This window comes from Chionomys nivalis, chromosome 1, assembly GCF_950005125.1.
Source record: "Chionomys nivalis chromosome 1, mChiNiv1.1, whole genome shotgun sequence".
Lineage (NCBI taxonomy): Eukaryota > Metazoa > Chordata > Mammalia > Rodentia > Cricetidae > Chionomys > Chionomys nivalis.
In genome coordinates, this window is record NC_080086.1 from 33,922,649 (window position 1) to 33,947,771 (window position 25,123).

General features: G+C 48.6%; 2 protein-coding genes across 6 annotated transcripts in view; one reads left to right on the top strand and one right to left on the bottom strand.

The window, feature by feature from the left end:
- Alox5 (arachidonate 5-lipoxygenase) overlaps positions 1 to 20,669 on the top strand; it is a 39,984-nt gene extending 19,315 nt beyond the window's left edge. Inside the window, exons 4-14 of the mRNA XM_057773176.1 lie at positions 3,559 to 3,681; positions 7,527 to 7,633; positions 8,427 to 8,599; positions 11,609 to 11,755; positions 15,764 to 15,967; positions 16,415 to 16,501; positions 17,045 to 17,223; positions 17,411 to 17,532; positions 17,817 to 17,917; positions 18,393 to 18,563; positions 20,062 to 20,669. Coding sequence (XP_057629159.1) covers positions 3,559 to 3,681; positions 7,527 to 7,633; positions 8,427 to 8,599; positions 11,609 to 11,755; positions 15,764 to 15,967; positions 16,415 to 16,501; positions 17,045 to 17,223; positions 17,411 to 17,532; positions 17,817 to 17,917; positions 18,393 to 18,563; positions 20,062 to 20,241 — 1,594 coding nt within the window. The 3' untranslated portion in view covers positions 20,242 to 20,669. The remainder of the gene's footprint in view (positions 1 to 3,558; positions 3,682 to 7,526; positions 7,634 to 8,426; positions 8,600 to 11,608; positions 11,756 to 15,763; positions 15,968 to 16,414; positions 16,502 to 17,044; positions 17,224 to 17,410; positions 17,533 to 17,816; positions 17,918 to 18,392; positions 18,564 to 20,061) is intronic.
- Positions 20,670 to 21,377: 708 nt separating this feature from the next.
- Positions 21,378 to 25,123, bottom strand: part of Marchf8 (membrane associated ring-CH-type finger 8) — a 69,144-nt gene continuing 65,398 nt past the window's right edge. For 4 of the 5 annotated variants that reach the window (XM_057757993.1, XM_057758199.1, XM_057757914.1 and 1 more), the window contains one exon: positions 21,378 to 24,906. In XM_057757993.1, coding sequence (XP_057613976.1) covers positions 24,605 to 24,906 — 302 coding nt within the window. In that variant the 3' untranslated portion in view covers positions 21,378 to 24,604. The remainder of the gene's footprint in view (positions 24,907 to 25,123) is intronic. The other variant, XR_009056353.1, reaches the window with a different exon arrangement.

Genomic DNA, 25,123 nt, shown 5'->3' on the forward strand with positions numbered 1-25,123 from the left:
CCTGTCTCAAAAAATCAAAAATAAATAAATAAATAAATAAAATAAAAAATAAATAAAATATTTTAATATAATAAAAATAAGATGGCCTAATCTGAAATAATCCATAAACACCTCGCAATGTCTATTCTACGTGTGAGAAATGGGAAGTTTATTAAATTTCCTTTATCTGACTTTCAAGTTTTTCTAGTTTTTCCATCCATGGCTCTTTTGCATTTCCTTGGAATTCTGTTAAACATTTGTATTACATTGTTCATAAAAAGTAAAGAGTGCTTCCTGGCACAAAGACGATCTTCAAATAATTTATTGTAGAAACAACAAACTTTGTCCTTTAAGAGACAGATGAGATCACACACTGATTATAATCTTTTTCTGTTTCCTTGTTGAATTCTTCCTTTATCATGTTTTATGAACCGAAATGTCTTTTTACATTGAATTGCACCATCTACGTCTCCTTAAGCGGTCTCCCTTCAAATCAGATGTCTTTTCTGCCTCTTCCTTATTTCGGTCTAGTTGTTCCTTGTGGCCTTCCTCCATGGAGTGTGGGGTTTTCTGTGTCCCCTCCCCCACCTATTTATGTCTGTGGGTTGGTTTGTCTGTATGTCTCATTCACTGGAAAGGACAGGGGTGTCTGACTTCAGAGGCCAGTGAGAAGCTGTCTGACAAACTGTTCCATTCTTGTGCCATGGTCTCACCTCCAAAGGAGCTAAATGTTCACCCCTTGGTGTCATATCCCGAGAAAGTCCTTACTGAGCTGACAAAACAATGCCCAAATGCTGAAGAAAACTCTTAAGAGCCGTTGGGGCAGGTGCAGTGGCTCAGTGGGTGAAAGCTTTTGCAGAGCAAACCTGAGGGCCTAAGTCCCAGTACCTCAGTCACTGAGGGAGCGAACTAACTTCCCAAAGCTGCCCTCCAAGCCCTTTCCATCAAGAAGCTTTAAGAAACAAAGCAGCCCCCAGAAAGCTCCAACAGCACCTGCTGCAGCCCCTGCCCACACCACAGTTGGCCACCACATGCTGACAAAGGCTCTTTCTCTCTTTGTGCTGCAAACAAGCCCAGTCTTCCACTGCTGCCAAGGGCCTGAGACACTCTGAATTGTGGCCCACTTCTTATCAGCATCTTCCTGGATTAGGGATCAAAGTACCTTACAGCACCTACCCCCCTTGGGGAAACACATAATTTCTCAACTCTTCCTTCAGTTGCAATCTGGGATCAAGTTACCACTGTGGTGGTCAGTGTTACTAAAGGATGCATTTTACTCTCAATCTCAATGATGTTTTGTTACTATTTTTGTTTGTTTATTTTTGTTTTGGAGACACAATCTCACTGGCCAGGAACTAGGCCAGGAGCTAGGCTGACCTCAAGCTCACAGAGATCCGCCTGCCTCTGCCTCCTGAGAGTTTGGATTAAAGATGTGTGCTACCATGAATGGCCCTGCCTATCTATTTTTGAACCAGCACTCAATGGTTTGCACACACCTACACTCACATGCACTCACGAGTACCATCTACACACAAGTTAATAATAAATATCAATTTAAATAGTAAAATGTGAATGCTGCCAGGCCGTGGCGGCACACACCTTTAATCCCAGCACTCTGGAGGCAGAGGCAGGCAGATCTCAGAGTTCCAGCCTGGTCTACAAAGTGGGTTCTGGGATAGCCAGGACTACATACAGAAGCCTTGTCTCAGGGGGAGGAGGTTAGCCCTGCCTCAACTTGATATGCCGTGCTTTGTTGGCTCCCATGGAAGGCCTGTCCCTTTGAGAACAGAGGAGGAGTGGATTGGGGATGGGGGCAGATGGGAGGTGGGGGAGGAAACGGGAGAGAGGAGGGAGGAGAAACTGTGGTTGGTATGTAAAATAAATTAAAATAAAATAAATAATAAAGAAGCTCTGTCTCAAAACAAACACAGTGAAGGCTCTCACTGGAGCATGTCTCTTTACTGGATCACTGAAAACTTCAGCTCGACCAGATTCCTTGGCGTTCTCTGCACCCCTGGAATTACCAAGCGTGAAGAGCAATGTGTCTGATGCCAGCTGGCTGATGGGTGATCATGCAGTATTGAAGACGCCTCTACTCATCTTTCCAAATAAGCAAAAAGCATTTGTACAGCTATCCTTATTTTTATGTTTATTAATGTGATTGTAGTAAAGATCCCAAGAACAATAAAAATAGAAGGTTTTCATAAAGTCTATCAAGGAAGGTCTAGAAGTTAGACAGACCCCTGATAGGCGGCAGCGGGGACACAAATAAAGAAAAAAATCAGCCAACTGCCAATCTTCTCCACACTCTTGACCTGGGGAGGTTTTTCTCCTACCAGTAGGGCAGTATTGCCCCCTGCTGGTAGCCAGGCCAAGGAATTCAAGGCTATTTCAGGACAATTACCCCTAAGTTGAGGACCTATCAGTCAGCTTCTGCTCTTTGTTCAAACTGACAAACCATAAACTAGGGGAAGGACACTCCTCAAAGACCCCTAAAACTTCCAGCCATTGAGGAGAGACCAGATTTCTGACTGCGTCCTCAGACCCGCTATATTCCAAACTCCACATTTATCAGTTTTCGTTGCTCCATTCCCTTTGCACATGAAGTTTCTTCCCAGGAATTTTCACTTCTAAGAGGGGCCATGAGCCGGTAAAATCAGAGCACGGTGAGGAGTGTGTGTAACAGTGGACACACAAGGTCCTGCTAAAGGACTGACGGTGTCTGGATATTTAAAATCTGCCTCCCTATCAGCAGCATTAAAGGGAGGATGGTTGGGATATACATGAAAACTCTGACCTCAGAATGGGCCCTTCAGCTTCTAAGCAAAGCAACTCAAATGATTGAACGGGGATTTTGTTTTCTTTAGTTTTGTTTTCAGAGATTGTAGGAAGGCTGCATGGATGGTGGCCATGAAGGCAAAGTTAAATACCTTCACTGTAGCCAATGTCTGGCTTCTCTTTAGAGGGAGCTGCTTTGATAGCAACCGTCTCTATACCTGCTGCAGGACAGATGTTCCAGGGAGCATTCCGTCAGTGGTCTGTACCTAGTGTTCTTTCTCACTTCCTCTATTGCCCTATGATTCTACCCTGAGGGCCTGAAAACTATCCCCTCCCCTAACCACCACACACAGAATCAGGATGTGCACTGACCAAACTGGCAAGACACTTGGCACTCTGGTTGAGTGTGGCATGAGAGCCTTAAAGCCCTTTTCCTGTGACCACCCTGCCAACCCCTCCTAGGGCCTATGGCTGTTCAAAGTCACCTGTGTTAAGTGGGGTCTCTGGAGTTTCCTTCCTCACTCTTCTCTATGCACTAGGACCCATCTGCATGTTCCTCGACTCTTTGGTATAAGCCAGTCTCAGATCTCCATGGTTGTGATCAGGCCACAGCAGAAGTGGTTGCCACAAGACCTTGGAAGGGGTTCCATTACCTCATCTTACAGGGCGCTGAGCTTACAGTAGGAAAATTAACAGCCATGTAGAACTTTTTCTGTCAACATGGCAGCCTTCAGCTCAGGGGACCACCCAAAGGACCACCCTTTCTTTAACAGTTTTTATTTTTCACCTCTCTCGTGCTAGATGGATGGAGTGGAACCCGGGCTTTCCACTGAGTATCGATGCCAAGTGCCACAAGGATTTACCCCGGGACATCCAGTTTGACAGTGAAAAGGGAGTGGACTTTGTTCTGAACTACTCAAAAGCGTAAGTTTTAGGAAGTGCAGGGTGTGGGTGGTCCATCCGGTGGCCGGGCAGGGGCTATGGTTAGAGATGAGTTTGGGACCAGGAAGGAAGACAGTGGAAACCTGTCTGCGCAAGGTGAACTGCGTGATGCAGAGGATGTGCTTGGAGGAGCGGACACACACCAAGACCTGTATCTCAACAGCCTGGACCCAGCCGTCTCCCAACAGTGGCAGCACTGTGTGCTCAGGCCTGGCAGGGACTGTACTTACAATCCTCCATTTCCACTCCCAGTTCACTCTGTCTGCGGCCAGTCCACCTGAGGATGGCGCCCAGACTGTTACCAGGAGGCAGATTTTGTAGTGACAGTGACTAGAATGACCGTGTTGGTCCCATGACAGAGATTCCTGATCATTTGTCTTAGTAACCTCATGTGGTAGGCACTTGTCTTAGGAGACACCATGACCCAGCAAACTCATAAAAGAAAGCATTTCATGGGGGCTTTTCAGAGGTTGGTCCATTATCACCATGGTGGGGGTGGGGTGAAGCATGGTGGCACACGTGGTGCTGGAGAAGTAGCTGGAAACTTTGCATCCTGATCCACAGTCAGAAAGAGAGAGACCAGATCCTGGGGGGATCTTGAAACCTCAACCCCCCCCCCCCCGACAGTGACACATTTCCACCAACAAAGACACAATTGCTCCAAAAAGGAAACACCTCCTAATCCTTGTAATCCTTTCAAACAATTCCACTTCCTAAGCATTCAAGTATATGAGCCTATGGGGGCCATTTAAACCGCCACAGCACATATTGTCCCCTCTTTGCATTTGAGGAACCTGAGATATAAGGTGGCTGGAGACCTTGCCTAAGGCCCTTTGCTAATACACACAGAGATATTGAACTCTGGGTTACACGTTTGCACTAGATCACTGCAGGATGCTGGCACAATCATGGATAGTGTCAAAAACATAGATCTTCAGCCCTGCACCAAGGTTAGCAAGGACACCTTTTGTACCATACTTTGACTCTTAGAGAAATTTTATAATCATACACACCTAGAAAACCCTAAATTCACGAAACCCAACTGAGCCTTGTACTCCCCTGAGAATGTTTAGCACTTCCCAGCACCTTACATACACGGGCAGGTCTCTAAGAGTAGGACTTGACTATCTGCACACCCAGCAGGCAGCCAGGGCTGAGGACCACAAGTCAGTCTCCCCAGTCTAGGTGTTTTCTAATTATAGCCATCCTTTTAGAACTTGACAGCTGTTATTGATCATTTCTGGGTAAAGGAACTGAGATTCCAGTTAAGGTCAAATACTTTGCCTATACACATTAAGGCAGAAACTGCGGTGGTCTGAATGAGAAATGACCTATAGGCTTGGATATTTGAACTCTTGGTACCCAGTTGGTGGTGATATTTGAAAAGTTTATCTAGGAGGTGTGGCCTTGCTGGAGTATGTCACTGGCAGTGGGCTTTGAGAGCTCAAAGTCTCACTCCTCTTCCCGTTCACTCTCTTGCCTTGTGCTTGCATTTGACAAGACGAAATGCAATGCTTGCATTTGACGAGGAAGCAGTAGCTTCCTGCTCCTGATGCCTGCTGCCATGTTGTTCCCACCATTATGTGTGGTGGCATTTCAATTGTGTTTAATAAATAAAGACTGCCTGAAGATCTGAGAGTAAAACAGTCCCACTGGTCAGCCTTACAGACCAGGTTATGGTAACACACATCTTTAATCCCAGTAGCCACGCTAGTTGCCATAGAAACTGGGCAGTGCATGCCTTTAATCCAAGCCCTAGAGAGGATTATAATACAGGAGGAAACCGTTCTCAACAGACAGTCTCATTCTGAGATTCTGTGAGGTAGGATTGCCATTTCAGACTGAGGTGGAGGTAAAAGCCAGTGACTGTCTGTTTTGCTTTGTAGATCTTCAGGTTGAACCCCAATTTCTGACCCTGAGTTTTATTAATTGTGCTTCAATTATGGAGTCTGACCCTATGGAACATGAATCAGAATAAACTCTCCTTCTGTAACTCGCCATGGTTATGACGTTTTATCACCCCGGCAGAAAATTAACTAGGATGGTAGCAGAGAACGGGCTGTCGCTGTGAAGAGCCTGGCCATGTTTTCATTGTTGTTATTGTTGTCATTGGATTTTGTTCAGTTGGTGGTGAGTCTTTTCGTTCTGTTTTGTTTTGGACTGTTGAAGAGTTTGGAGCTTGGGACTAGGAAAGCAGTTGAATATTGTAAACAGAACTTAACAGGCTGTCCTCATAGGAGCCTGAAAGAGCAACAGCGAGAGAAACACAGACTATAGAGACCTGACTCAAAGTTTGCAGAGAGAAGCAAGGACTTTCACTGCAACTAGGCTAGAAGCCATTCCTGTGATATTCTGGCTGTTTCTGCTGGTGTTCTGAGAGCTTACCTAAGGCTAAATTAAAAAGAAATTGAATAACGTCTTTGGGAATTTCAAGACTGCATAATGTCAAGGTTATGATTGTTTATTAGTAGTAACGCTTATGCAGGTCTACAGAGAAAAAGAGACAGCTGAGTAGGAAGGAATGTAAGTGTACAATTTGGAGAGAGAAAAGCTGTAGCGAGTTGAACAGCCACGGCATGTGTTAGAGGAGAGGTTGCACCTCTTAAGGAGCTGAGCACAGATAAGGAGAGGCCTGCTGTGCACTGGAACAAGGGATGGGTGCCGAAAGGGAAAGACCACACTCAGGCAAGTCTCCAGCTCGTGCATGAAGCCTGCAGAGATTTCTGCTCTAGAGAGCAACTGAATGAAAGAACTGGTGCTGGTGTGACTCAGGGGGCCAGGGCTCATCCTAAGCTGGCAGCTGAACTTAGCAGTGTCACCCGTGTGGTGCTGGCTTCAGAGGCGTGAAGGGTGTAAGATTGAAGGGGTTGTGGCTTCTTCCTCCATGGTTTGTGAAAGCCACTAAAGCAAGGCATCGTGTGGCATGAGTGTCCCTAGATGAAGACCGTGAGAAAGCAAGAGGCTCTGAGAGGTTGTTACATCAAGCTGCACAAGTGTGGCCTGGGTTGCAATGGAGATCCAAAGACGCTGGCAATGTCGGAGCTGAGAGACATCTCCAAGGAGACTTGCGCACACAGATTGGAACCAGCACAGTAGAGAGATGTGTGTTGCCAGCAGCAAACCTGAATAGGCAGAACCATCTAAACCCTTTGACAGCAGGTGTGGAGCTACACTGGAGTTCGCTCTGCTGGGTTTCAGTCTTTGATCCAGTATTTTCTCACTCTGCCTACTTTGCTCCATGCAGAATGGTAGTGCATATTCTGTGCCGCTCTGTGTTGGAAGAATGCAGTTTTCTTTTTGGTCTTACAAGGGTTACAATTAAGAGATTGCCTTGAGTCTCAGAAGAGACTTCGGACTTTTAAACAGTGGTGAGATTTAAAGACTGTGGGGACCTACGGAGTCAGACTAAATGCATTTTGCATTATGATATGGCCACAAACCTGTGGGGACCAGGGAGTGGAGTGTGGTTTGAGTGGGAAATGCCCTCCATAAGTTTGGGGGTGGTAATATTTGGTGGTGCTTATTCAGGGAGCTTAGGAGATGCAGCCTTGTCCCATTGCTGGTTTGTGATCTACAAAGGAATGATGGACGGACACACACAGGTGGCATTCAAACGCTTCCGGAGAGCTCTGGCCTGGTCTCTTACACAGCTGAGGTGCTGCAGGAAGAGCATCAGACACAGGCTGACTTCTGTTCTGGTCCCACAAGGCCAGCACCTGCTCTCTGGGGACTGCCTCGAATATGATCGGGAGGTGCCTGAGTATAGAGTGAAATCACTCCGCAGAGGCGCAGTGGGCAGGTGAGGTGACCTGACTCTTGCTCTGCAGGATGGAGAACCTGTTCATCAATCGTTTCATGCACATGTTTCAGTCTTCCTGGAACGACTTTGCTGATTTTGAGAAAATCTTCGTCAAGATCAGCAACACTATTTCTGGTAAGAGGGCTCTTGGGGTTGTGGGGGTGGAGAAATTTACTTTTCTGCCCAAGATAAGCTGACATCCAATTCCAGCACCCTAGACAACATCTCACCAGAAGTCTCAAGGCTGTCAGAACTTTTTCTTTTCACAAATACATCATCTGTGGCTCTTCTACACAGAGCCAAGGCAAGACTGGCCTATTTCTTTTAAGCATTTACATTAAAGTAGCATTGGAGGGTGGAGTGATTGGCTGAGCAGTTAAGAGCTAATTCTACCCTAGCAAAGGACTCAAATGTAGTTCCCAGCATCCACACTGGGTGGCTCACAACCACAGTAACTCCAGGTACAAGGGCCTCCAAAGTCTCTGATCTCTGTAGACACCTGCACTCAAATGTACACATGCATACACACACACACACACACACACACACTAATAGAAAATAAAATAAAATTTAAAAATGTAAAGCACCATTGGGTTCCTTTGGAGCAGGATTTGTTTTATTAGAGCCTGACACTGTACTGGACAGTAACGGATGGAGAGTCATGAGAGTCATTGTTCTTTAAGGAGGCAAGAACAGTTGGGTAAAGGTTCTGACCTCACTGAAGGACTAGGGATCTTGAGAAGAGTGGGTGCTTGGACCAGGAAAACTAGGTAATCCATCAATGAGCAGGCACACAAGTGGGAATGGCCAAAGAGAGGAGCCTGGGTGCCTTAAAAGGGGTCCCTACAAAGATATGTCCTCAGACAGAGACATGGGGGCCTACCCAGCTGACCTACCTAGGGGGTGTGCCTTCCTATTCTCCCCACAGAGCGAGTCAAGAACCACTGGCAAGAGGACCTCATGTTTGGCTACCAGTTCCTGAACGGCTGCAACCCCGTACTAATCAAGCGCTGCACAGAGCTGCCCCAGAAGCTCCCAGTGACCACAGAGATGGTGGAGTGCAGCCTAGAGCGGAATCTCAGTTTAGAACAGGAAGTACAGGTAGACCTGCTGGCTGGAGATAGCCAGTCTTTCCATAGAGGCCACTTCCTGTTGACCAATGCTTGCTGATCCCCAGACTGCTGGTTTGCTGTTTGAATGACAGTATGAAATCAGAAGTTTCTTCTTTTTCCGTGAGGGTCTTGGGCACTGTGCTAGCCACAGGCAGTCTTAGGAGGGGTCGTATCTACACCAGCCTCACAGCTGCAAGCCTAGCATCTGGGCTTTTAATACCCACAGCAATAATTACAAGAGCGACTGTAGTGGGTCAGGCATTGTGACAGGTGTGTTCATGCGTGGTCATCCAGTGTCACCCACTTTGCAAAAGAGAGGAAATGGGTTAAAGAAGGAGGTTTTGTGTAGAGACAGAAGACAGAGACTGGTCGAAGTTGTTACTTTCTTATTAGAAACTGGGGCCACCTGTGCCTCCCTTATCTACCACCCCTCCCCCCCTGCCCCAAGCCAGTCTCCTGGTTCTCACTTGCAGGCTCAACCCTTCACTCCCAAGGGTTCCAAAGCTACCCTTGTTTTGAGACAAAAAGGATTCAAATGGAATTGGCTTGTATCTGATGGAATCTTTCAGGATTGGCTTGTATCTGATGGAATCTTTCAGGATTGGCTTGTATCTGATGGACTCTTTCAGGATTGGCTTGTATCTGACGGAATCTTTCAGGATTGGCTTGTATCTGACGGAATCTTTCAGGATTGGCTTGTATCTGATGGAATCTTTCAGGCACTCCCATGCTAAGTTTTTAAGGGATTTTTTTGTTTTGTGTTTTTTGTTTTTTTCTGATAGTTTCAACATTAACCCTCAGTGTCCTGTTCTCTCCCTCTCCCCCACTGCAGCCAGCACCATCTCCAGCTGCTCATGTAGCCTCAATACCCCTGGTCACCCCGTCTGGGTACGCAGCTCACACTGCGATTCCAAACACATATCATTTAGCCCTAACGACCTCCTGCCTACTTGTCCTTGGGAGGTTACCTACCCACATAAAGTTGGGTTTCTGACCCACACGGGCAGTCCTTCCACATTCTTCTGGACTTGCATGGGTCTCAGGATACTACCTAGTCACGTGGACAGCCAGCAATAGCAATAAAAACTCCTTGCAGCCACCCATGCCCAGAAACCAGCATATCTTAGAACCAAGAGGACCTGAATGGCCAGCCACCATGGTCCCCAGACACCATGGTTCCCAGCCACCATGGTCCCCAGCCACCATGGTCCCCATTCATCATGGTCCCCAACCACCATGGTCCCCAGCCACCATGGTCCCCAGCCACCCAAAAGTCAGCCTCTGTTTGTTCTCCAAGACAACATCCTCTTACTGGTGGGCCCCTGCCATTTCCAGGGAAGGTGGCTTACGGGTTATCTTCACTGTGAGCTGACCCATCAAACACATGATCACGATGTTCTGCTGTGGTTTAGATCACGAGGCAATTACCCAATAATCTAACAGTCATCACTGACTAGAGTCTTGGCCCCAGCTAAGACACCAGCACAGTCCTTAGGGCCCTCCATCATTTGAAACACCTTTCTTTGCCAGCCTCAGTGACACGCTAAACTCACAGCTCTAAATTGTTGTTTCCAGTATTAGGAATCAGACCCAGAGTCTCACATGTTTAAGGAAGCTCTACCACAGAGCTATGCCACCAACCCCTAAATATTTTTTACTCTTTCTCAGTAAAACTTATTTCTGGAACATGACTTGAAGGAGCCTTAAAGGAGCCTGTTTTCCCCTGCATTTGTGCAGAGTAGCCCCACTCCTTCCCATCTCTTCCTTTTCAGGAGGGACCTGCCCTGGACGACAATGGCTAATTTGCTGAGCATTGACTATGATCTAAATGAAGCCCTGCAGGAGCATTTGGGTGTTTGGTTTTTTCGTCTATTCCCTCTAACCCCTCAAAGTGGTCTTGCAGCTTTCTTCATAAAAATCCAGCAGATTTCAGTGACAGTGAACCTAAGTTAGTCATAGTTAGTCTTTTATCTTAGCTTTGAAAATTCCACGTGTAAAACAGCCCTGGAGCTAGAAACCTCAAACCCATAGATTCTGAATTCCACTTCAACCAGAATTTTAGGACAAAAACCCAGGTTCCTGAGACTGAGACAGGCTAGGCAAGGCCACCCAACCCAGCACACCAGCAAAAGAGATAAGCAATGCAATAAAAAGCCAAGAAACAGAGAGTTCTAATCAATGTGGACACGTGGGAGGGAAGAGATAACGGGGTTCAGTGACCCCAATCCATCTTGGGGCACTGACATGAGTTTTAGGATTAAATAGAGGAAGATCTGGGGCAGGGGAAAAGATGGGGCGTAATAAGCAGTCCTGGTATGATGTGGTCTATTTGATTATTGGTTCGGTTCTGTAACTGGTCCAAAGAAGTCTTCGCTGTTGATTGAAGGGATGATTGCTTCTGCTCCAAGCCATAGTGTTACTATCCTGGTGCAAGCACATGTGTAAGAGTCCTGGTAGGTGTTAGCTGCTTCTGGAACCCAAGACTGTGACACACTTGACATTTTTGTAGCAAATACTTTGATTTCAAATAAACTTCAGAACCACGAAGGAGGCAGCGTAGAATTTTTGTTCTGTTCAATATGACACTGGAATGGATTGCTATGTTTCGTGTAAATGTAAAATACATTGTTGTATTAAATATATACTGTGGGAGAGAATGAGGACCGTACCTGCGTCCTTGGCCTTGAAGAGTGAGAAAACAGGTTAAACAGACACCCCTCCAGCGATAAACACGCTGACTTACGGAGCTGGCAGGAGTCTGACTCAAAGTGAAAAACACAAACACAAAATAAAGGCAGGGATAGCAGGCTGTCACCCTGGATTTGGCTACTGTGCACACTCAAGTGAGGAGTTAATTTACACTAAGGGCGTGTTACACACTATGTTACAGGGAAGTGGTAGGGTGCCCTGAAGACCATCACTCACATCCTACTCCGGCCTGGCTCTCGGGTCCATTTCTGCTTAAAGTAGCTTGAATATATTTCTCTGCCTACTGCAGGAAGGGAACATTTTCATCGTGGACTACGAACTACTGGATGGCATCGATGCCAACAAAACCGATCCCTGCACACACCAGTTCCTAGCTGCACCCATCTGCTTGCTATATAAGAACCTAGCCAACAAGATTGTTCCCATTGCCATTCAGGTAGGTGGGCTGCTCAACCTCAGAAGGCAGGGAAGGAGCTTCTGGGGCAGCTTCACCCGCTCTGCTGCAGGACACTGACAACTCTCGCTCCGACTTTCACTGGGTTAGAAGAGAAAAACGAGCTCTTGGGACTCGGGGCTGCTGTGAAGCATGCTGTCTACACCACAAGAGGCAGATGGTGGCTTTCCCCAGGGGAACTTTGAGAAATGCCCTCCTGGGGCTGAGCACACTGAAGACGGCTTGCCCTGCAATGCCATGCTGTTCCTCCCACCCACCTCCTGACCAGCGTTCCCAAATAAACATGTCCACACAAGCCAGGTAGTTGAAGCCAGGAGTTAAGCTGCAGATGGAAGCCACTGAGCGATGTCAGAGTCCTCACCAGGGCATTGTCTTCCATGCAAGTAGATCATTGCCACCCCAAGGACAGCAGAGGGCCAGGGGAGCAGTTTCACGGGAGGCAGGTGGGCACAGGGTTTTCTCTCCCTGTCCTGTGAGAGCTGACTGTAGACAGCAAGGAGGAGGATTGGAATGGCAAGCAGGTCTAAGGGAGGGTCCCTGGGGGGTAGAGCTTTCCAGAGACCCCGCGGTGGATGAAAAGATGAGCAGTCAGCACACAGTGCCTGTGATCGAGACACTGGGTATAATGGAAACAACATCAGCTGGACATGTGGGCTGACCCTGCATGCTCCAAAAGCTCTTGCCTGGGCAATCTAAGAAATCCCGAGGGCGGCTGTATGTTAAGTACCTGAGAGCAGACACTATTCTTGATCTTAGCCAAAAGACCAAGACTGTAAAACTGTGGCACATTTTCAATTTTCCAGCAAATCTATTAGTTTTAAATAAACCTCTGAACCACAAGGTTCAGGACTTTCAGAACTTTTGTTCCATTCAATAAGATACATGAATGGCTCCCTACAGAAACATTGCAGTGTTGAATATAAATATCAAATATATTATGCTGCCCAGTCCTGGAGGAGAGACTTACCATATAATGAAGCATATGCATTGCTGACATCCTGAATATTCTGGATCAGAAAGCATATGATTCGTGGGGTTTCACACAGTGCTTGTCTCCATGTGTGTAATTACCACCTTACTGATTACCATCTTACCCAGCTATGGAAACTAAGGTATAGGTACCCATAGTGAGTCACCGAGGTGGGATTCAAGCTGACTGTACCAAACCTGATTTTAGCTCATCTGTATAACCCCAGACTGTAGTTCAAGGCTAGACTAGGCTACAGAGTGATACCTAGTGTCAAAATTTTAATTAATCAATTAATTGGTCAAAGCAGTTGGCTATAGGGCTCCACCCCTAGTTTCCCAGGCTCCCCACCCCTCTGCACTCCAGGAGTCCTCAGCCTCTTATCAGAGAAAGCTAGTAAGAAGTTGAACCATTAGATGAAGGCACCGGGGATGTGGGAAATCACCACTGGAAGATGATGAGTCGCCACTGACAGGTGTTCTGAACTAGCTTATCTCAGATACATGTTTATTAGAGCCTTCTAGAACCAGGGACCCGGCTTCAATCTCAGTTCTTCCCCAATGCTAGTAGGAAGGAAGGAAGGCATTGGACAAGCCACAGGATCTGGCTAACCCTTTCTCTAGGCCTACCCAGGAAAATGGATGCCACTCAGGGCATTGGTAGCAGTACATTTCCTGGGTCAGCACTTGATTGGGGTCCACAGATGTTGCAACAGTCTGGATTTCAGGCTGGACTGTAAAAGGACCGTGGATTCCCATGTTGGGGCTGGCATGGCCAGGACAATTGAACCAGTGCTAAGAGGTTCTCTGCCAAGACTGCACTGGCTGAAGTAACCTTTCCGAGGATCAGCAGAGCTGCATGCTAGAGAATGGGGATCATGAGCTGGGTTTGTGTGAGGCTGCAGACAGTCTGAATGTAGGAGAGGGTTGAGGGGATGAATGCGAACGAGGGAGCACTGCAGCGCTGTGTACCTTCCAAGAGGACTACATTAGCTCTTGGTTGACTTGGATCTCACAAGGCTATTACCAAAGCAGAAAAACAAGAAAGGGAACATGGATGATATCATTTCATTCATGCAAAATGGATTCAGGAACGCAGCATACCACAAACTACATACTTTACACGGGTAGACATTGGTGTGGACTTGATAAAACAGAGGACAAAGGGTCACCAGGCTGGTGGCAGAACAGGTTGGGGAACAAATGAGCAAAGTAAGAAGAGGCCTAAGTCCCTCATAATAAGGCTTAGTTTATGAAAATTAGACATAAATACATACATATCCAAAGCAGCGAACCCTTGTGGCTGGTTATGAAGTGACACTCTTACTGTTTCTTGTACTCTTCTCTAAAGCTGGGATAGCTTAAAGCAATGGTTTCCTGAAAATTTGAATTGTGTTGTTCACATTGTATTTCTAATGGCCACTGCCACCATTGATGGAGAGACAAATCAGGCAGTCACTTGTAACCTCTTTCACTGTGACAAAATTCCTGATGAAAATGATTCGAGGGAGAGTGATTTCAGTGCTTAGTTTAAGGGGATACAGTCCATCGTGGAGGGCAAGGCAGGGCAGCGGGAATGGGGTGCTCAGTTCCATGCACAATCAGGGAGCAAAGAGTCTGGAAGAGGGCTGGGCAATGGAGCCTCAAAGCCTAAGGCTCCAGCTCCTACAGGTTCCAAACCTTCCAGAGCAGTATTGCCAGCTAACCAAGTGTCCAAACACCCGGGGACATCAGATTTAAACCGCAAAACCACCTGCCATATTAGTTGGAGGACACCGCTAAGTCCTGCCAAGCCTCCACTGAAAACCCAAGGCCCTTCCTGGCTGCTCTTGGCTAGAGAACCCGTTTCTGGCACATTGCTCTCCGCAGGTCTTCAAAAGTTTCCTTGTCTGGCCGGGCTGGAGAGATGGCTCAGAGGTTAAGAGTACTGACTGCTCTTCCAGAGGACCTGAGTTTAATTCCCAGCAACCATATGGTGGCTCACACCCATCTGTAATGAGACCTGGTGCTCTCTTCTGAGCTTCAGGCAGAATATAGGCAGAGCACTGCATACATAATAAATCTTAAAGAAAAAATGTTTAAAAAAAGTTTCCTTGTCTGACAAGGTTGGGGAGCACTAGCTGCCACTCACAGGCGATCTCACCTCCAAGTTCTGGTGAAGCTTGGTAAGAGCAATGAATGAGGGGAGCTGAGAGTGTGGCTCGGCAGGAAAGTGTTGGCCTTGTCCAGGCAAGTGCCTAGGTTTGTTGAGCACTACTGCATGTGTGCATGAGTACACACACACACACACGCACACACACACATACACACACACCACCACCACCACCACCACCACCGCCGCCACTATCACCACAAGACACGGCTTCTGTCATAAATGCTAAAGAACACAGCCTGCCCTGGTGTTGGAGACAGAGACATAATGGGCTACCTTATGCAATGATATCAACAGCTAAATCACCAAGAACTTCAGGGGCCTCATTTTCTGGCGTTAAAGAAGTGAGTTTTTAAATAACAGATAACAAACCCTTCACATTTTAGAGAAAAATCACTTGACCCAAGCACGGAGTGCAAGCGGAAGGGCAAAGGCAAACAGGGCCCTTGGGTGCAAGGCTTCAGGGTGGGGCTTCGGGGCTGGGCTCCAGCTGCAAAGCCTGGTCTGGGAATGGGGACTCAGCAGCATGAGGCCTTGGAGAGGGCTGCTAAGCAGCAATGGGTGAAGTGGGAGAAAGCCAGGCAGTGGGGAGGGTCAAGGAGGAAAGACCGGCTATGGTCCCTTGCAGCTGCTTGCTCCTTGTCTGGGGTCTGTACCTATGTCCCCATGTTATAGACAGCTCACAAACAGGCTGTAAGATGTCACTAGCCCCCCCCCCGCCCCCCCCACACACACCGCTCCCCACATGCTTCTGCTGACTTGGAAGTCACTGTTGATGTTTTGGATTCTTCTGGAATTTCCCTAGGAGCCAGGCCCTCTCAAAGATATAAAGGAGAAATAAAAGGTTGTGTTCTCTTTCTTCAACACACCAGCTCAACCAAACCCCTGGAGAGGAGAACCCAATTTTTCTCCCTTCGGATGCCAAATATGACTGGCTGCTGGCCAAAATCTGGGTGCGTTCCAGTGACTTCCACGTCCATCAGACGATCACCCACCTTCTGCGCACACATCTGGTGTCCGAGGTGTTTGGTATCGCCATGTACCGCCAGTTGCCTGCTGTGCACCCCATTTTCAAGGTACAGCCCGCCAAGGCTCCACGTGGAGGGAAAGAACATCTGGCATCCCAGGAGGTGGGGATGGGGTGGGGGTGGGGGTGTCTAGGAGTAGGCTGCAAAGAGGGGCCCTGGGTCAGACGCTCAGGGGCCAGGAAGCAGAGTTTGAAAAGGCAGTCAGGTCACGTTTCTCTTCCCAAATGCTACAAGCACTTGACTGCTGGCTCAGCTACAGGAGCTTCAGTCTCTTCTTGGCAAAATAGCTCAACACAAGGCTCCGGCCTCAGAGGATGACATCCGACTTTGTCACGGTGTAGCCCTAGGCGAGCACCAGGGCCATTATCACTAAGCATCAGAGTGGTGTCCACAGGCTTCCTACAGCTGCAAGGCACTGTGGGCCGGTCTGGAAGAGCTGAGTGGGGGTCCAGATCCGCCACAGATCCTCACTGAGGTTTCTCCTCCTCCCCTCAGCTGCTGGTAGCCCATGTGAGGTTCACCATCGCCATCAACACTAAGGCCCGGGAACAGCTTATCTGCGAGTATGGCCTTTTTGACAAGGTGAGCGCCCTCTCCTCACACGGGGTCTGGAAGAGCTTTGCCTGGTGACTCAGGTCCCCCAACCACAGCCAGCTCTCCTCTCCCTGTGTGCCAACACCCCTACTTCCCTGTTATCTGTCACTCTTTCGTGCATCCGGTCCTATTCCAGTCTCTGAACCTCCTCCAAACCACCCATTAACCTCCCACCTTACAAGACAGCTGTGACTTCTCCCACACTACCATACCCCTGCCATCCTGCCTGTGACCTTCAGGGCACTCTGAACAGAGATGCCCAACCCCTGTGCGTCTGGTCCTTGATGTGCCCAGCTCTTCCAACTGACTGCCCAGAAGCAGTGTTCTGCACAAGTCTGTCCTCCGCTGCAGCTGTACAGCGCTCACTGCACTGGATGGGAGTTCCCATGTCACTCCCTCACAGAAGTGGGGGCTTGCCCTGTGCACCTCACAGGACACTCTGTGCCCAGTCACCCCACCTCTAGGTTCCTTATAGACGAAGCTGGTTAGTCTGGGCATGGACCAAGCTCAGGCGCTCTGCTCTCTCACCAGGCCAATGCCACCGGGGGTGGCGGGCACGTGCAGATGGTGCAGAGGGCTGTCCAAGACCTGACCTATTCCTCCCTGTGTTTCCCGGAGGCCATCAAGGCCCGGGGCATGGACAGCACGGAGGACATTCCCTACTATTTCTACCGTGATGACGGACTGCTGGTGTGGGAGGCCATCCAGTCGTGAGTGTGGCCGGGTTCTGTGGGAAGGGAAATCTTGGGGAAGAGTATGAGGAGGAGACAGGCCTGCTTCTGAGTCAGGTGTTGATGGAGAAGGGGGCGGAGGACATCCAGAGTCAGACACTGAGGAGTGACGGGATCACCAGGGGGACCTGATGAGCACCCACTGCTGCTGGTCCTCCTGAGCCAGGTTCACATCTGAGGTGGTGAGCATCTACTATGAGAACGACCAGGTGGTGGAGGAGGACCAGGAACTGCAGGACTTCGTGAAGGATGTTTACGTGTACGGCATGCGGGGCAGAAAAGCCTCAGGTGGGGTATCACTTTGTCACATTCTCCACTTCTGCTGCTGCAGACCCCGGGCGTCTCAAAGTCATGAGGATCAGGAGGCAGGAAACCCTGCCTCCAAGGGTACCCAATCCCCACTCCAGGGTATTCACCCGACCAAATGCCTCCCTCAGAGCATTCCCCTATCCTCGGCTTCTCCAAATGTCTTTCTAGGGCAGATCTTGGAAAGTATGGGTGGGGAGGCAGGGCAGAGGCTGAGCCAGGTGTCCCTCACAGGGATGGGCTCATGGTCTGTGGGTCTGTCTTAGGCTTCCCCAAGTCCTTGAAGAGCAGAGAGAAATTGTCTGAGTACCTGACTGTGGTGATCTTCACAGCCTCGGCCCAGCACGCAGCTGTAAACTTTGGCCAGGTAGGCCTACCTAGCCCTCTCTGGGGTACTATGGTCTCAGGCACCCCACAGTCAGAGCCACCCCTCATACCTCCAGACTCCCTAACCCTGCTGGTCCACCCATCTCCATGGAGACTCTGGAGGCATGGATTCTGCATGCATTCCTGAAGACACCCTCCTGGCTGGACAGTTGCAGGCCCTGGAAAGGGTCTGAGGAGGGAGAGGCATGAATATCCTCAAGGGGGGCCTGGGGGCCCTGGAAGGAAGACAAAGGAAGGGGACAGAGGAGGTGGAGTAGGGATATGTGGAAAGTGTGGCTTAAGAACTAGGAGAGGGGGGACCAAGGAAGGTGAGGTGGGTTCCTCAGAGCGTAGTTCCCACAGGGAGGGGTGGAGCCTGCTAAACTGGTTCCCCGTGAACCAAGTAAGCATGTGGGCTGAAGGTGGGCCGGCGCTGCCTTTCTCAGGCACCCACACTGTTGCTCTGGCTCTCACAGTATGACTGGTGTTCCTGGATCCCCAATGCTCCTCCAACCATGCGGGCCCCACCGCCCACGGCCAAGGGTGTGGTGACCATCGAGCAGATTGTGGATACTCTACCAGACCGTGGCCGCTCATGTTGGCATCTAGGGGCAGTATGGGCACTGAGCCAGTTTCAAGAGAATGAGGTGAGACGAGGATTGCGGGAGGTGGTACAGGTCACTGCAATTTCAACCAATTCTCCAGCCCAAGGCTCTGGGGCTCGGGATCTAGCTGGACTCCTACAGCCAAGAATCTTGACCTCTAAGGTGGAGCTGCTGGGGGGGGGGGGAGGCACACCCCAGGTCCTCAGCCTGGGTCCGAGCCCAGGGTGGACTGGCAGTGGAGGGTACAGGCTCTGTTCCAAGTCATCAGAGAGGGGTGTGTGCTAGCACCCCTTAACAACCTCCCCCCCCCACACCCAGTTTTTGATAAATCTCTTCCATGTGGTTTCCTGGCTCTCTACAGGGAAAGTCAGAGCCCCGTGTCCCTTCCAGGTACTCACAGCTATGCTAAGTGACGGTCTTGGCAGACACGGCCCTGTGCAACGTCTCAGTGCTGTTCCCTCGGTTGAGCCCCTGCAGCCTGCCCCAGGCTTGCTAATGTGCTGGTTCTGTGTTCAGAATGGCCAGAGGAGCCGTTCCCAGGAGACTAAATTCTTGGTCATAGAATGTCTCTGACTTCTGCAAACTAAACCCCAGATCGCCCGCCACTTTCCAGTCACCGAACACTTTACAGACACTGGTATAAGCAAGCAAGGGGCATATTACCCTGCAAGGTGTCGTTCCCCTCCCCCCCAACCTCCCCACCACTACCACCACCTCCTGTTATCAGCCCAGGGCCTCTGCCTACCTCAAGCTTTAAAAGGAAGATGGGGAAGACAAAGGGAAGGACCCTAAGTTCACAGAACTCCCAGAGCTGAAACCTTCAGCTTCTACAGTCCCTTTCTTTGTCTAAAAAGCAACAAGGAAGTAACTTCCTTTTACATCCATCCCTGAGCCTCAAGGAAAAGGAGGCGGTATTTGTATAGCCTATGATTTTTTTTTACTGACACATAGTATTTGCATATTTATGATAGTGTGTTGTATATACATTGATACTGCTCAGATATGGCATCTGACCTAGCATTTCCTTGTGTAACATTCAGAATGTTCTAGTTTAGAAATATATACATTACTGTTTACCCTACAATTCACTAATTTGTCATTTTCCCTCTTCTCTGGTAATTTCTGATGAGGCAAGTCTTTCTTTTTTAGACAGGGTTTCACTATGTAGCCTTGGCAGGCTAGGAACTCACAAGATATGCCTGCCTTTGCCTCCCAAATGCTGAGATTAAAGGTGTGTGCCACCGTACCTGGAGAGATAGCAGTTTTTAATATCACATATCTGGTATTTGAACCTGCTCCTTTCACTTAGCACAAGGACCTTCAGGTTAATCTGTGTTCCAAAGACAGGATTTCACTTTCTATGGCCAAGTACTAGTCACTGCGTGTATATATGAATCAATCCCAGAAAGTGGCAAAGGTCAAAGGTGATGAGAGTTGAGAAGATACCCCTCCCTCTTCCAGTAGAAGCCTCTTTGGCTGGGACAAGGCCTAGCAGTCTCTATGGCACATCTTTAGCTGTCCTTCCATGTCTGACCCTCAGCTGTACCTGGGCATGTACCCCGAGGAGCACTTCATCGAGAAGCCAGTGAAGGAAGCCATGACCCGATTCCGCAAGAACCTGGAGGCCATCGTCAGTGTGATCGCTGAGCGCAATAAGAACAAAAAACTCCCCTACTACTACCTGTCACCAGACAGGATTCCCAACAGCGTAGCCATCTGAGCCTGGCATCTCTCTCGGAAGGCTGGTGGCTTTGCCAGTCAGACGCCAGCTTGCCTGGCAGGCTCTAGGCCAGCCTTTGGGCAGCTGGTGCCTCTTCCTTCCTCCAGAGCTAGCAGCGCTGCTCCCGAGCCCGGCTAGTCTAGAGTGGGGGTGGGGGCTTCACAAAGCTTCAGCACGCGCTCCTGCTTCTCCTTGTCTTTGGTGGAAGTATACAGGGTACAGGGACCTCCTACTTGCAGCAGGGCTGTGCGGCCATGACTCACAGCCCAGCCCAGCACTTCCACACTAAGTACCACTAGAGTAAGCGACATCTGTTCCGACTGGGTCAGGGCTACCTTATTCTATTTATGCTTTGTCCAACTGCGTGCATGTAGTAGGTACCTAAAGCTACTTCCTGGATGAAGAGTTTATTATAAAATAAAGTTCATTTAAAACAGGTGTCACTCCACATCCCACGTCCCAGCCACCCCCAAAATGCACTGCTCTTCTTCTATCACCAATAAAATATCCGAAGTCTACTACCCCAACTCACAAGATCTTCCCCACCTCCACACCAATAGACCTTTCTAGTTGTGTGGCCTCTACAAGTATTCCATATTAAACACACAAATCTACAGACTTGAATTTATGCTAAGACCCATATATGACTGAGAACATGTGACATGCCTTTCTGTGTCTGGGTCACATCACTTAGTATAGTGTTTCCTAGTTCCATCCACTTACTGCTAATTTTATGTTTCTTTGCAGATGAACAAAATTCCATTGTAAATAGGTACCGCATTATCACCCACCAGCTAAAGGACATCTAGGCTGTTATCATCAGGAATGAATAGCCTTACCCACCTCATCTACTCCTGTGCCTTGGGCTAGCACAGGCATCAATGCCTGCATTCCCTCCTTTTCCTTCCAGCAGGGCATCTGGCTAATGTCTGTCTCTTGAAACAGGTTTGTAATGACTAAATGAAGTAACCCAGACACTAAAACAAATGGCATACGGATCTTAGCACCAATTCAAATCCCCTTCTCCTCTCACATCTGGACCCCCTCTCCCTATGGCCTCATTCTTTACTCATGTGTGGGCTGGGAAAGGTATGCTAGCTTCCCCACTGGAAAACACTCTCATTACAAAATTCCTTTGTAAAGAAAAGCTTTATTGCTGCCTTTAGACACCCCGTGTATAGCACAAACAAATCCCCTACACAGAGAATTATACAAGCAGTAATACTGAGAAACAGTGAACATACACAAAAGGATTAAAAAATTAGACATTTAGATTACTAGAAATTTTCTAAGAAAAATTTAAAATGTGAAGTGCTTTTTAGAAACTACACTACACACACACCAGTGTAAATTTGGTTTTTATTAACAATCAACTTTAAACATTACATCTAAATGTGCACCAGTTACACACCTTCATCAATCACTTCCAACACAGACAAATGCCTCATCTTCCTATGCTTTGGGCTTTTGGGGGGCTACAGATATAAGCTGCATTATTTCAAATCAGATTTGATGGGGTGGTATTTCAAACATGCATGTGTATCTAACCACACCCACAAGATTATAGCTCTTCACCCTGCCCATCCAGCCTTCAGCCTCCTGTCATTTAGACACCACCCAAGGCCTTGAACTGTCTCCTGCCCCACTGCTTGAGGTCTGCACGCCCGAGTCCTGGTGGAGACACCCACAGGTTTGGAAACTAGGTCACATGAGTAAAGAGTGTGCTAAAGCCAGAAAGGAGAAACAAAGAAACTCGGAGTAAGAAGAGAACTTTACAAAATTTCCAGGAAATTCTTGCAATAAACGTGGGTACAACCCCACCTACTTACTTGTGGCAGTTAATGTCAACAGTGTGCCAATGGGTCCATGACACATGGGGTGAAGGCCAGGTTAGAGACAGGCTGACAGTGATACCCTGAGACTACTTCCTTCTTCATCTGACCCACAAGCTTAAGGCCTCCTGGCCCTGAATCCTCATCCTATATCTGTTTGGGTCAGCCACATGCCATCTGCCCACCATATCCAGGCTCATACTGAGGAGAAGTGGGATAGACAGATAACCCTGCACAACTACTCAGAGGGCAAGCAGACAGGACTAGGAGAGCCCAGCAGACCCAGAGCCCTGCCATTGTGCTTCACAGCGCATGCCTCGCTGGTCTCCTGCACTGAGTCACCAACAGGTGTTTGCTAGATCACAGAACCTGCAGGAAAAAATGAGCATGGAGTAGCTGGGTGGGAAAGAAGGATGAAGGGCAGATTTCATCAGAGCAGCCAGAGAAGATATGGAGTTAGGCATTCCTGAAATGAAGAGAACAACATAGAAGCCATGGTTCTAAAGTCACCTCATCTATGTGGGGTACAAGGCCCCGGGACAGCTGTGCAGGGACTACCCCCAATGAGGTACTCTCCTCTCTACAGAGGCCTCAGTGGCTAGTTGGGACTTCATGCTTCAAACACTCTCCACCTTCACGTGACTGCCCACCCACTGTAGGAGCTTCACATCAGGGACATATGCAGGACCAGGGACTCACCTGCAGTAGTTGCTGCACAGTACAGCTAGGGCTCCCTAATGGGCCGTCTATAGTTATCTGGCATCCCAGACTGAGAAGGTGTGTCAGGAATTGCACTTTGGGGCATAGTGAGCACAGGGAGGCTTATGTGGTCTGGGAGAGAGATTAACCTAAGGGGTGGGCTGATTGAATAATGGCTGAAACCCCTGGCAAAACAGTTCCACAACTGAACTCATGACTCCAGAGAGTAGACCAGGGAATAACAGGACAACACCCGCTTCCACAGCCTTCCAGCCTCCACCTGCCCTGTGAACCAAGCACAGGGCTTCTACTGGGAACCACAAAAGATTCATCTTCGGTTTCCTCAGTCTCTGAAGAAGACAGGTAAAGCAGCAAAGCTCAGGACCCCAGGCATTGCACCTTCCACCTCAGGAGGCTTGAAGACCCTGTAACCAACAGCAGCTCTTAGGAGAGTACACTTCTCTCCTATGTCACATTGTGAGTTGACTATTGCCTGGCACTGTGACGACAATGGCCTTCAAGAAAAAATGTTCAGGACACTTTTTAAAGGGACAGAGGCCATTTAATGGTGGTGATTTGACTTTGTCTGTCTTGTGAAAAATGGTGCAGGAGATAACCCCAATGACGGAATGGATCACATGTGGAGCTAAGGACCCTAAATGATCCTGTCAGGTCTGGTTAAGGCAATGAGTGGGTGTGGGCCAGTTCAGTGACACAGTGGCTCATGGCAGTTGACTGCTCATGCCAAGGTCTCATCCCAGAGCCGGCCTGTCTACCTCCCACCCTCAGCAGTGACTCTACAGAACTTTGTCAGCACAGTGGGCAGCAGAGGTGAATCATAGGGGTATCCACAGTGTGCCCATTCCATCTGGAGACTTCTGTCAGTCAAAGGAGCATTTTCTAAACTCTCAGCCTAATTTAGATCCATTAGAACTCAAAACCCTTCCATTTCAGTGTTGACAAAACTGAAATGTTTTGGAGCTCGGACTTATCAAAAAAACAGGCTCAAAACACAGAGCATGGCCTTAGCATCCACGAACTCCCAGGGACTCCGTTAAGGAAAAATGTCTCAGACCTGTCTGTCTTGCTTCAAGTCACGATTCTTTTCTGGATATGGGAAGGACACCCTACTATTCAGAAAATGTAAGGCGGAAATGGTTTCCAGTCAATCCTGATGCACAGAATAACGGGGCAATAACGAGAGCACGTCTAAAAGTGGTACTCTTCTAAGTGTCACGCCCACTAGACACAAGAACTCCAAAGTAAAAACTTATAAAGTGCTGTTTGCTCAGTGAGTCACATCCCAGCAGACACAGGGCCCCAAGGCTGTATTAGTCCCAGAGCAGTGTGGCAACATCAGCTGAGCAAGGCAGGGGTCTGTGTGTGTAGGCACTGCTCCCTTCCTGCCTCCAGTTCTTGTCGGGAGGAGGGAACCCTCTCACCAGCACAACCCTCCCCAACTATGCGGCTCTGTCCCCTGGGGATTTTCATCCACTGGTCTCCCCAACACTGTTCTTTCCCTGGTTTAGCTTTTTACTTCCTTATTCTGTTCAAGACCAGGGGCTGGGGCTCAGTCAGCTCCTCATCACGGTTACTTGGGGTCTCCCACCTTCCCAGCTCACAGGGGAACCTGGCAGACAGGGACCCAAGTGGCACTTGCCCCACAGGAATTCTAGGGTATCCAGACCAAGGAGTTGAGAAAAAGAGAGGCCACTATCAATAGTTACCTGCCCAGTCTATGCTATTAAATGACAGGAGGAAGGAACACAGTTGGCAGTAAACAAATCCCGTCAGCTCTTGTGGACATCAGGGAAACGACGCCCTCCACACTGTCAGACGTTAATAATTTCTGCTCCAGTGTCTTCAGGCTCTGTGCAAGAGGGATTTGTGGTGGAGCGACACATTCCACGTCCGTCTTTATTTTCAAGGGTGGGCTCTGTTAGTGCAGACTTTTCAAAAATATTCTTTTTACTTGTTTCTGGACAGTTCTGAACATAGATCACTCTATTATAAGCCTTGAGTCTTTTCCATAACTGTAGGTACACCTTGCACTGAACATACATAAAAAGAAGTCCTCCAGTGAAGCCAATGGCCACAACTACCAGTTTAGTCCAGAAAGGCCACTCCAGGATTCCTGCAAGAGGGGAGAAGACTCGGTCAGCCCGTCAGGAGCCTCACTTGTGACGAGGACACAGCCAGTAAAAAGATTTGTTACTCCTCAGGCCCTCCCTCCCCAAAAGCAGCATGAAGGGCTCTCATTGTGGTCCCCTGCTCTCTCGGGAGTCTCAAGTTTCATCTCTTGTGACCGACTTTGAAGACACAGAGTAATATCCAAAGAGATGCTTAGTGTC